Here is a 12,729-nt window from a genome sequence, read left to right as displayed (position 1 = left end):
ATAAGAATGCTAGTAGAAAATAAACTATTGTTTAAAGATAGTAGTCACATTTAAAACATATATAAGTAATATTTGAACAAAAATTATAAGTGCTTTTATTTAAAATTAAACTTTTATTTAAATTCTATAAAAAATGTTTGTGATTTTATTTCTTCTATTTTATGTGACGAAAATCATTAAAACTACACTTAAAAATTCCTAAGCATGTGAAAATCATTTTGGTATGACATGTTTGTGATATGACAAGCCAATTCAAGTAGAAACTTTTGCTTACAAACTTGAAATTTATATTGGAACAATACAATATACAGAAACTGCTTTCAGATTTGTTGCCACATGTCACAGGAAAGGACTGTTGAGAGCATTGGTTTAACTGTTAAAAGTACTACAAAGAGATCAGTAAATTCAAAGATCAACTTTCACAAAGATGGAGTAATATCCATTCTCATCCTAACACACAAAATATGCACTATTTGAACCCTGTAACAAGTTATGTTATTGAATATAGTGAGTAATTCAACAAATCAAAGGAGATTTCACTTCAAAGTCAACAGACTGAGGACAGTTTTAAATAATGTTAAAAATGAAGATACAGCTTAATTAAAAACACCAAATCGTAAGAATGATTCATTAACGTTTGGACAAGTTTTGTTAGTTGGATGGAAGGGAAAGAAACTAAAAAAGAGCAATATTGAACAGGTACTTCATATAGAAGATAAAGGAATAGAAATAGCTTGTTTGAGAATGTATAATAATGTGGGAATGATCTTTGTATTTCTTGAGAAAGAAGATAAATGTTCTATGGATTCTGATAAAATTATTGAGTATTTAAATGATTCAGAATTGGTAACAGATGGCTCATTCATTAGATATCATTGTTTCAGACTGCTGTATTAGCTGAATAAATGTTTTTTAGTTGAAATTTACAAAATTTGATCGCTTTGGGCTTCTTGTCCTTCCGTTACCCTTAACAAATACATGATTTATATGCTTAAAATAATAATTTTTTAAAACTAGAGGTGAAATTGTAATGATTGAACGCTCCCGTAAGCGCTCTAATTTTTATACAATTTTTTCTTTTATAGTTTAGCTGAACTTTTGAAGAGAACATGATAGCGTGAAAATCATGTCACAAAAATGTCCTTCCATTACCGTTTTTTAAATTTGATTTTTAAAAAAAGTTACCAACAAAAAATTCTTGGCTTTGGCTTTTTTAGCAACTTACTGTGATGTGTATAAAAGTCTATGCATCAGTTTTTGAAAAAAATATTTATTTTGATATGATCACAGACAGAAATCCGTCAATTTTTTTTTTGTAAAAACCGTCCTTCCATTACCGCTGGAATTCACCAGTATTGTGGTAGCCTTTTAAAGAAAATTGAATATCTTAATATTTTCGGTCAGCAACATTTTGATCTTTTTCCATTTAATCAGTTTTTTTTAGAATATGGATTACAAAACCTCCTTATGTCAAAATTTTTTTTCTTTATGTGAAATTCCTAAGGGAAATTTTCAGCTCAACTTATTCCATTTTTAAGGAGGATTATTTTTTAGGTTCCCATTAGAAAGAAAAAATGGGTGAGCAAATCTCACCCTCAGTTGAACTTTGAGTGAGATTTTTAAAAATTCAGAGAGGTTCCTTTAAAAGTATTTATTCCACAAAAGATCACAATGCTTGAAGACTGAGTATTACTACAGACTATTTTGCATTGAGAAAATTTAAAGCAGATTTCATATTCCAAATATGGCAGAAAATTGTCTGGCACTTCAATCAAAGGAAATATTTTTTGATGTACATTTTATTAATGTTAGTCAGCTCCTAAATTAAGAGCACGCTTTTGTTAGTGCAAATGTTTATATTCATTTATTCAGAGTTTGTTAAATGATATTTTTAATTGCTTGAGTATAGGACAATACAAGTTTTAATTTTCTACTTTTTGCAGTTTTTTTTTTGATTGGTCATTTTTGTTTGAACTTGTAAAAATCAAAAGATTCTTCAGTCAGACCATTTGGAAAAGGTTTTTTTTATTATTTTATGGCAGGAAGTTGAAGAGAAATATTTTTGAAAGAATGAAAACAAAGCGTAATAAATAATTTTTGGAAACACAAATGTACAGTTTATGCACTCTGTATTAGAAATATCAATTTTTGCACTCACAATGTTTATTAAGTGGGTTTTCTAAAAACATCATTAATGGCTGTACAAGCTCTGATATAGGGTATCAAGAACTGTCCAAGGCTTTCTCTTTGAGGGAACTTTTACTTGCGATGGCAATGCTGGACATGACCAAATCCCTGGGACCAGATGGAATTTTTGGCCAAATGCTTGAAAACTTTGGCGAAAAGAAAAGCAGCACTTTATCGATATTGTCAATTTATTGAGTGTTGGAAGTCAGGGGGTCTTCCAACTGACTGGAAAAGAGCATCTATAATCCCTGTCAGGAAAGTAGGAATAAAGACTTGGGCTCTCAAGGACTTTAGGTCCATTGCATTGACAAGTGCCGCCTGCAAAATAATGGAAAAAATGATTTTGCTTAGAATACAGCACTTTTTGGATAGCAACAACCTAATGCCATACGAACAGTTTGGCTACAGAAGGGGACACAGCACTATTGACCAAATTCTGCTTTTCTGCCAGAACATCAGAGATGCACAAAATACCAAGCCTAATCATCACACAACTCCTGCTCTTCTGGATCTTACTAAAGCATTTGACAGAGTTTGGAAGCATAAATTGTTGATCAAACTCCACGACACTTTCAACATTCATGACAACACCTTGGTGTGGATTTCAGACTTCCTCTATCGCAGATCTATTAGAGTGAAATTTAACAAAACCCTTTTGGATCCAGTTGTGCTGGGACAAGGAGTCCCACAGGGTTCTGCTCTTAGTCCTACGCTGTTTTCACTTTTCCTAGCAGGCATTGAGAAACACATTGTGGAGTTAAAGTGGGTTCGTTTGCAGATGACATCATTATTTGGCGCTCTGATAATGACTTGATTAAGATGGAGACTGTTCTTAATAATGCTCTCTCAGATTTATCCGCCTTTGCTTCAGAGAATAAACTTTATTTCAATTCTACCAAATCCAATGTCACATTTTTCACCACAAACAAAAGGCTATACAATCATAAGCCCAAATTAAAGATGGATAATCGAGACCTAAGGTATGAGAAATACCCTAAAAATCTAGGATACATCTTAGACCCCAAATGGACAAGTAACAAACATATAGATAACATCGTTTCAAAGGGCAGAAGACGACTAAATATTCTTAAGTATATTGCAGAAAAAGACTGGGGAGCCGATGCTATAACTTTAAGAAAAACATATGCGGCACTGATAAGACCCTCCTTAGTGTATACTTTCCTATTTATAGCTGTGCATCAGATGCTAATTTGGACAAATTAGAAAGTGTTCAACTCAGTGCTGCCAGAATTATCACCGAATTGAGGCAAAGCTGTCGTAGAGAAATTATACTTTTTTAGACTAACTTGAAACTTCTCTGAATTAGAAGACGGACTGATCTCACCAAATATTTCAATAAATATTTCTAGCTATAGCCAATACAACAAAACTTCCACATACCTTAACACCTGACGAAACAATCAGCGAATAAAGAAAAACAGCCTTTTTAGTCATGTAGAACATCGAAAATTGCCTTCTGGTGATGTAGAGCCCCACTCCTTGAAATCTTGTCTCAGCCCAGCGGAAGGAATCCCAAGAGTACGCTTCCATTTTGGCTTTTCTACTTGGCTCGTTGAAAAGGACTTGATCCCTTACCATCTTAGGCAGTTAGAATTGAAAGTCATCAATAAAATCCCTAGTAATGCCATAAAAATTTACACAGATGGCAGCAAACTCAACGATCAGGCTGGTAGTGGCGTATACATTGAGAAACCGAGAGAAAAATTGTCCTATTACCTCTGTAATCCTGACTTTTCTTCAGTTTTCAAAAGTGAACTTGTTACAATTGAACATGGCCTTGAAACAGTTCTCAATGAATGTGACTTTGGTGATATCTGAATTTTCTCCGATAGCAGAAGTTCTCTTCAACACCTAGATAATTGGATTACTGTTGGAAACAAAACTAGCGTCTCTATTCTCCAGAAACTTAAACAAATATCAAAGTCCCATGATGTCCATTTCCAGTGGATTCTGTCCCATGTGGACATTATGGGTAATGAGCAAGCAGATCTCTTGGCCAAAGAGGGTTGTAGCACTACTTCACTTATCTCCACAGCTCTCACCAACTCGGAACATCAGGCGAGGGTAAATTCTGAAATATCTAGGGAATGGAAGACACTGCCCCACCATCACCGGTACAGAAGTAAACAACGCGGATCTTCCTTCTCTCTAGAGTGCGACAGAGCCTCCCAAGATGCTATCTCAAGATTGAAAAGTGGTCACATTAAAAGTCTCTCTTTTCGTGAAGGCAAGAAGGTTTTTACTCTTTGTACAAAATGCCAAACTCAGCAGGCATCTCCTGAACATATCATGAGCTGCTTAGGACTTTTAGGGGAAGATCTTTACTCGTTTCCCCTCCTGGTATTGGATTTCTAAAGGGTCAATGGTTTTATGGACCTTGTCTGACTCCCTCAGACGGTCTGAGGATAATCCACAACACATTAAGTGGGTAACTGAAATTTTTAATTGCTCCCCTTTTCAAAATTTGGCATTTCACTTATTTTTTGGATAATGTAGCTTCTAATGTACTAATTAATTGCTTTGGATGATTGTTAATCGATCAATAGACATAACTAAAATAAGACAGAGTATGGAAGAGAATCAGTAATCAGATGCGCTTTCCTGGAGGGGGTAGGGGGGCATGGTGCAGAACGCACTATTAAGAATTTATAGATGGTTATTTTTCAGGGGGACATTTTTCTCATTTGTGGGGGTTTCTTTTTCCTGGGAAATCTGTGCAGTAGTTTTTGAGGGGGGGGGGTGCCATTGCTCTTGGGAGGAATGGGCAGCCCTGCAGTAAGGAAAAACACAGTAAAAAAGAGAGGGTTGAATTTCAGCAAAATCAGGGAGTTTAAAATTGCCATTCCAACTTTTCTGCACTGTATGGGTGTTATTCTCCCCCTCCCCTTTACTTGCTATTAGTGATTCAATTGAACAGGCGTAACAAATGGAGGAAAAAATTGCACACTAAATTTTTTTGTGTGAGATTTCTTAAAAAGAGTGCTGGGCTCACACTCTGCCGGGAACTTTTTATTAAAATCAACAGTGTGTGTAGTATTGTTGCAAATAAAACTAATTTCAAATATACCTATACTTTGTTGTATGATAACTCTATAACATATATTTATTCCTAGTTCTGAAATAAAATTTGTTTTTCAGCAGGTACATGCCCCATTGCTTGGATAACATAAATGTTATTCCTCCTTATGACCGAGCCACTTTGGAAGTGCAGTATTCTACTTTCTTAACATGGGTAATATCTGAACTCCGTTTAAGTGTGCTTAAAGTTGATGCTTTACATTCTCAATTACTAACAAAAAGTCAAGAAACTGATGGAAATAAAGCAAAATATGCTTCAGTAGATGCAAAAGATATGCATATTGACAATTTGAAATATATAGCTGAGATTCTTCCACTGGCTCCTTTTCCCCTGATATATATTGGTTTGTTGTTTGGGGAGCACCATGCACATGAAGTGGGTCTCATATCAAGTTCTGGAGTCTTAGCTTTGATGCAGACAATTCTACGCATTTTAGGTATGTATTTTTCACCTGCTAATTTCAGGGGAAAAAAAGTCTACAACAGTTTTTTCTGCTTAAAATTATGTATAAATATGTTTTGAAAGTATATTATTCTTAAAATCTGGTTCTGTATGGTTGGAATGGTTCTGTGTTTATTACGGTACTAGCTGTTGGCACACGGTTCTGCTGAGATTTTAAATGCAATATCTCTGGCTGAAAAGGGGACAAATAATAAATAAACAGACCTAAGTCAGTCAGTGGCAACTTTTTTTCTAGTTAAAATCAGTAATGTGGATCCCGCAAATATCCAGTGGGTAGATAAATATTTTTTGGGTATTTACCCTAGGCCTGGGGAAAACCCAAAGACTGAATATTTTGGAAAACAAGTAAAAGGTGAATTAATGATAAATTTTTATCCAAATATGAAATAAAATGTGTAAAATTGATACATACATATGTATTATACAGTTTATACTATTTTTTATAGAAAGATTTGATTAAGTTATCAAAAAGTAAATTGTGTATCAAAGAACTTCCACTTGCAATCTTAAAAAAATGTTGGCGGTCCAATTCACCTTGCAGATTTTAAATCCAAAGCAAGGAAATATTCTGAACAATCCAACCTACTAGATGATGCATTTGAAGATTCAAATCACATCATTGACTCCTTTGTGGTAAAAAAAAAAAAAAAAAAAAAAAAAAAAAATCTGATTATTAGAAGAGGAAGGGGGAAGGAGCAACCCATATTGAAACCTTATTACCTTACCTAAATAAATGTTTGTAGAAAAATGAGAAGAAACTTTCTATCGAGAAGCTCGAGAAGCAAAGAAAATCCAATATCCAATAAATAACTGGTGGTAATCAATATACTTGAAACAGTAATATGGTATACTTGCTTGCAACTTAACTTGACAGTGACGTTACGGTGCGTGGAAGAAAAACTGAGCTAACAGATAAAGTGTCACACTTACTAGCTACCTACCTTTCCTGCTTCACAAATAAGAGAAAATAAGAGAAAAGCGCCACCTGTCTATGAGCTGCTATTGGCTGACACATTTGATTGAAATGGATGTAAAGTTCCACACTGCTTTGCTCATGAAGTTGAAAATATTTTACGATTGACAGAAATTACGGCTGAAAAAGGTTACATATGCGTGGGTTTAACTAACTGAACCAATTTCTCAAGTGAAGAGTAATTTCATCTGAATATTGACAAAAAGCTAGGAACTGTTTCCTTTGCTTGTTCTCAGCTTATTTCTCCATTGTCAAGTAAGCTTGCAATCGAGTATAGATAAATATTTACCCAACTAAGACTTAAATCCTTTTTTTTATCCTACGTCAACTAGGCTGTGGCATAAGCCTACTAACAACACAGTAAAATTTAGCCTTGGCGAAATTTTCAGGAGTAAAATTCATAAAACTAGTTAGTGCAGAGCAATTTGTCAAAAGTAAAAAGTTCATAGTTTTGTCCAAGAAACAAAATGGACTGTTAACATTGTCTACACAGATATGGTGAAGGTGTCCAGCTAAAAAGTCATGTCCTAGAGTTGTTCTAAAATTTGCAACAAAAACTGCTCTTGGTAAGTCCATTGGGAAATGGGAAAGGATGAGGTTTTTCCATATTTTTTCTATTGAAAGTTGTTTGTAATCCTGCTGCAAGGTTTTCTCCATTGTCTTTTTTACTTTTGTACAGAACTAGTAGAGGGAGAACCAGCTGTTCTAATTTAGATATACTTAATGATAGAACTATTATTTTGGAAACAAAGTGCTGGTATTATTTAAGTTTTATACTGTACTTTGTTTGACTAAAAGTTGCGCATTTCTATAGTACAGTCAACTCTCAATAGCTCAAAGTTGCAAGGGACCAACTTAAAGCTTTGTGTTATCGGAAGATTGAGCTATCCAAAGTCCCCCCCCCCTCCCTCTCTGCCTTTTCAAGAATTTCATTTTGTTTTCCTTCAGAAGTAGTGTATATTAGATAGACTAAAATGATCACAGTTTAGAATAAAATAATAGAATACAAAAATATATTTTCACAGAGAATAAATTTTATCAACATACTTACTTTAAAAAAGGAACTTATCTTTGTCTGCTTAAATTTTTTTCTTTATCAGACTTTTGGAAGTCATTCAGTTTGTTAAGACTTGACGCACCAGTTTGTTATCTTGATCATACTACTTTCAAACATTATTTTGTCACAAAAGCACAATTATTTCCATCGTCTAGGCAATACTGTACCTATTCCTCATCAGGGTCTGGAGGAAAAGGACATGGCACTGACGATTGTCTCACAGAACCTGGCAGGGGGTGGAGAAATACTGTTAAGTTGCACTATAGTTCCTCTCTCATGCAAATTGATAAAGCCAAGCACTGTGTAAAGAAAAAGTAAAAATAAAATTAATTTTTTCATATTTTTACTGGATTTTCATGTATGAAATGAAAACGAAACTTTAATAAAAGCTTCGACTTAAAAGTTTTTTCCTTGGAAATACAGAGACAACTTAGCATTGGAAAACACTGATAATTTTGGGGCCCAATGAAAACTTCAAGCTAAGGAAATAGTCGAGTTATAAGACTTTGAGTTATCAAGAGTTGTTCGTATTTAGTTTTCAGCTGAGATTTCATGTTGGTATGTTATAGGCCAAATGATATGTCCATTAAGACTAGTTTAAATTAGATTGCTCCTTAAATGTTTTCTTCTTTTCAACATTATAAGCGTTAAGTACACGTAAAAAAATTACATGCATTACATGATGTAATTTTTTACAACATCCCAAAACAGTGGCGTAGCTAAGGTGGGGCGGAGGGGGTGGTCCGCCCTGGGCACCGCTTTTCTAGGGGCGGCAAATTAACCCTTTTGAGGTGTAAAAGAAATGCATTTTCCAACTAAAGAAATTATAGTTTCAGTCTGTGCTACTGCAGGCAAAAAGAAAACCTTTGGAATGTTCGACTTTTGTATCACTACTAGATTAAAATTACTTTGAAACAAAATAAGTGTCTTTCTTGATAGCATATCTGTACAATTCCTTCTTTTCTCTGAGGGAGAGGACGGCAGTGGACTGTCATGGGACTTACGTTTTTTAGACAGTAGAAGTTAACAGCAGAGCCCCAAACCCTTTCTTTTCCTCTAACGTAGCAAACAGTAAAAAAGTGCTTATTTAGACCTTCAATTCTGAAAACTTTCTTGGAGAAAACTCTCAAAGGTCTCAACATATAGCCTAAAATAAATTTTTTTAAACTTCAATACTGTAATATGAATTTGTGAAAACAGCATTTGAACCATACCCTTGATCTTCTAACGTGATCAAAGATAGCCTAAAATACGTTTTTAGGACTTCAATTTTGGAATTGTTCCAAGTGATATTACTTAATTCCCCTTCTTCTCCCCCCACTTACCTAAATATATCAAAAAATTAAAACTGCGTTTTGAGAACTTCGATTTAAAAAAATTTCCGAAGAAAGAAAGCCGAACTACTTATACCCATTTTCCTAATGTTGTCAAAGATAGCCAAAAATTTCATTCTTAGAAATTTTGCATGAGTGGAAAGTTTGCTAACCCTTCTTTCTCAAAGATAGCCTAAAATGAACAGCTTTAAGAAAGGTTTTGAAAGGGAAACTTCCTACTTCCCTCTGTCCCTTCTTGCTCCTAATGTTATCAAAGCCTAAAGTCTGGCGTCAATTACGAAAATTTTCCATGAGAGAGCCGCCTGACTTCACAACATGTTTGGTGCTGTACGATGTTAGGGAATCCTTTAACATCATCAAAGATAGAATTACGTTTATGAGACTTTGGTGCCTGCCGAAAATTTTCCAAAGAAAGAACCCAATCCTTCCTCATTCTACCAAACTACCAAAGATACCCTTAAAATTGATTTCAACTTAAAAAATATTCCAGTAAGAAACTTCGGCGCAAATCTCTCCCCTAACGTCTACAACTGCGTTAGAATAGATATGCAATTGCGTTGCCAAAGTTTGCCTAAAATTGCATATTTCAGAGCTTAAAATTTTCGAATTGAGTATCCGACCATTTCCGATTTTCTTAACCTCTCTAAAGTAGCTAAACCGCATTATTTTAAAACTTTGATTTCGGAAAATTGTCTGGAGGTGCCCACCGAATCCCCTAGCATCAACAAAGAAACACTAAAAGAGACTTAAATTGTGAAAAAAATTCTGGTGCAAACCCAACCCAACCTTTCCTCTAACACAGTGGCACAACAGGGGAAGGGGAGGGGCTGAAAACACCTCCCTGAGCCATTGATTTTAACATAAATGCAAATTCTAATACAGTAGTTGATGCATATGAAGGGCTGTTTTGATCACAAAATTCTCTTCAGAAAGTATTTTGATCCAAAAAAAAAACCCTCGAGAAGGTATTTCTGGCTGTGCTAGTGCTCTAAAATTACTAAAAATTGCCTAAAATTTCGTTTTTTTATGTAAATTTAGCAATTTTCTCCAAGTGTCCTTATACGCTTTCTACTTTTTTTTCTTTTGCAAGTATATAGAAATTAATTACATTTTTTTCTTTAGTTAAATTTCTTTTTTTAATTTAAACACCATTGACAGTTTAATGTTTTTGCTATTTCACAATGAAATGCAGCAAATTGAGGAACCCCCCTTGGTGGCAAACACCGTATCTACATCACTGTCCCAAAGTGTAACCTATCTCTTTTATCAAATTGCGTTAAGAGTTGAAAACTTTTTCTTTTTCAAAATTTTAGGTTTTTATATTACACTCAAACATTTTATTAGTTAAAATAACCTGTTTTTTTTTTTTTTTTTGCTTTATTAATTACACCAAAAGGTAAGGTTGACCAATTCTTTTAATTAAAATTTCATGTGCAATTACGGAGTTAACTGTAAAATTTGTTTTCCCACACCCTGTTTTATAAACATCTTCATGTTTTTTTTTCTTTAAGGCTTCAATAAAAATACTTCACAGGAAGATAAAAATTCTGCTACCTATGCAGTTTTGGAAGAAAATTTTAAGAAACTGAAAGATCATAGTTCTTTAAGTGGTCCTGAATTAGCAGCTGCTATGAAAATTGGAACTAGAGTTGTGAAAGGAAGTGATTGGAAATGGGATGATCAGGTAATAGATTGTAATTTATTTCATCATTTTTACAAGCACTCAGTTATAACTAGCAAATAAAGTGGTCTCTTTACGCTTGTTATACACGAGTTCGACTACTCTGGTAATATTTTTTGTAACACTTGTCTTCTGTGTCGAATTAATTTGCAATAATTATTATTTTTCATTCTTAAAGACAAGTGTATCAAATATATTTATGGCATTCTTTTATTTAAAATTTGAATGCTTTACTTATCCAGGCTGAAGTCATAATTTATTCCTGTGAAATGTTCATTATCCAATTTTATTACTATCTACCTAAATATATATCTGTTCTAAAACTCAGTGGCACAACAGCCCATGAGGACCAAGGCCTGGCATGCCTATCTCCCCCCTTCCCCATGTAATCAAGTATTATTTATTGTTTTCTTTGTTCTGTAAGTGATCTACTTTTTTTTTTCACTATAATCCTTTGAAAATGCACACACACACACATATACATTGGTATGTATGTAACATTATCTCCCTGAGAATGGCTAGAAATTGGGGATTAAGACAGGTACCAAGTGATTTGGAATTTTAAAAGGAATCCATTTTGTGCAGTCTTATCTCTGTGGAACTTTAATTAGTGGAGATTTTTTTTAAAAAAGGCTCTTTTTTAGCCCTTACATTCTGAACACTTGACTGGAGCTTGTTAGGATTTTTATCATGATTGATTCGCAAAAGTTTTTTTTCTTCACAATTTCTTATGGACTAGACTCTTTATCCTTATATATTATTTCTGTAGCCTGTTTTTGGTTTCTACGCCAGATTTTCCTCAATTCTTGATCGATTTCTTTGATTCACGCCTTATTTTAAAGCTTATGGTGCTGGCTACTGACGAAAAATAGACCCATGGTCTAAAAATTGTTTTTTTTCAGCCGAAAAACCTGTTTTAAAGAACCAGAATGAGGTTTTCGGTTAAACTTATAACTTTAATTTGCGCTATGACCGACAGAGCTGAATAGCTTGATCGGCAGAGCGTTCTCTTCGTAACCAGAAGAATGCGTGTTCGGGCCCACGTCCGGACAATCTGCAACAGAAAGTTAGAGAAATATCGTGCATTACATGAAAACTTAATTAAGTGAATAACAACTATGGAGGAATAGAATAAATGAGAAGGAAACGCTCCTTGCTGATATGAAAACTTGAAGAGACTGTGCTAAATTACTTCGGAATTGATTTTTTTCTTTTTTCTTTTTAAGCTTTGGCTCTGGTAAGAAAATTAAAGCATAATGTAAGCGAGAATATAAGTAACAGGTTTAAGATTTCACCCTACAATAGAATTGTTTTTTGTTCAGAAAAAATAAAAATCGTATATTGAAATATATATATTCTTCTAATGAATTTTTGACTCTTTGTACAAATAAAAAAATTACTACCTCAATTTGAAGGGTAAAATATATATTTTTTCATCTTTTTGCAAAAAAACAAATAGCTTATCACATTTTTACTACATTCGAAAAGCTACGCTTAAAAAAGAGCATAGTTCAATTTATTTTGTATTTTAACCGTGCTGTTAAATGATGAACATGTGCTGCCATCTAAGTCATAACGGTTCAAGCAACCTGCGGTAACAAATTGTAAAAATTTTCAAGAATAAAAAAATGTTTCTTCAATATCTTATCTTATATATTATTCCCTTCTCATTTTAAAACTTATCAGGCTGGTTAATAAAAAAAATAGACTTACGGTCGAAAAATTAAGTTTTCGAAAACGCCCCTTGCTGTTTAAAAACCTTGATGCTGCCTGTAGTTCTTATGCATTTTTTAAAAGCAAAGTTCTAATGCAGTTTTCCATTTTTTACGTCGCTTTCGGCAAAAAAAAAAAAAAAGCCTGTGTGTGTGTTCATATTTTAATAAAGCTTAAAAGCACTAGACTTAGTTGTTCGGTTAAATTGATAAGTTATTTTCG

The 12,729-nt window shown here is 33.8% G+C and overlaps 1 protein-coding gene across 1 annotated transcript in view; it reads left to right on the top strand.

The window, feature by feature from the left end:
• The window catches only part of LOC129231190 (E3 ubiquitin-protein ligase HERC2-like), a 323,605-nt gene that overhangs the window by 93,602 nt on the left and 217,274 nt on the right, over nt 1-12,729 (top strand). The window contains exons 26-27 of the mRNA XM_054865437.1: nt 5,350-5,723; nt 10,625-10,797. Of these exons, the coding sequence (XP_054721412.1) occupies nt 5,350-5,723; nt 10,625-10,797 (547 nt within the window). The remainder of the gene's footprint in view (nt 1-5,349; nt 5,724-10,624; nt 10,798-12,729) is intronic.

The sequence above is a fragment of the Uloborus diversus genome, chromosome 10 (assembly GCF_026930045.1).
Source record: "Uloborus diversus isolate 005 chromosome 10, Udiv.v.3.1, whole genome shotgun sequence".
Lineage (NCBI taxonomy): Eukaryota > Metazoa > Arthropoda > Arachnida > Araneae > Uloboridae > Uloborus > Uloborus diversus.
This window is presented reverse-complemented; position numbering and strand designations above follow the sequence as displayed.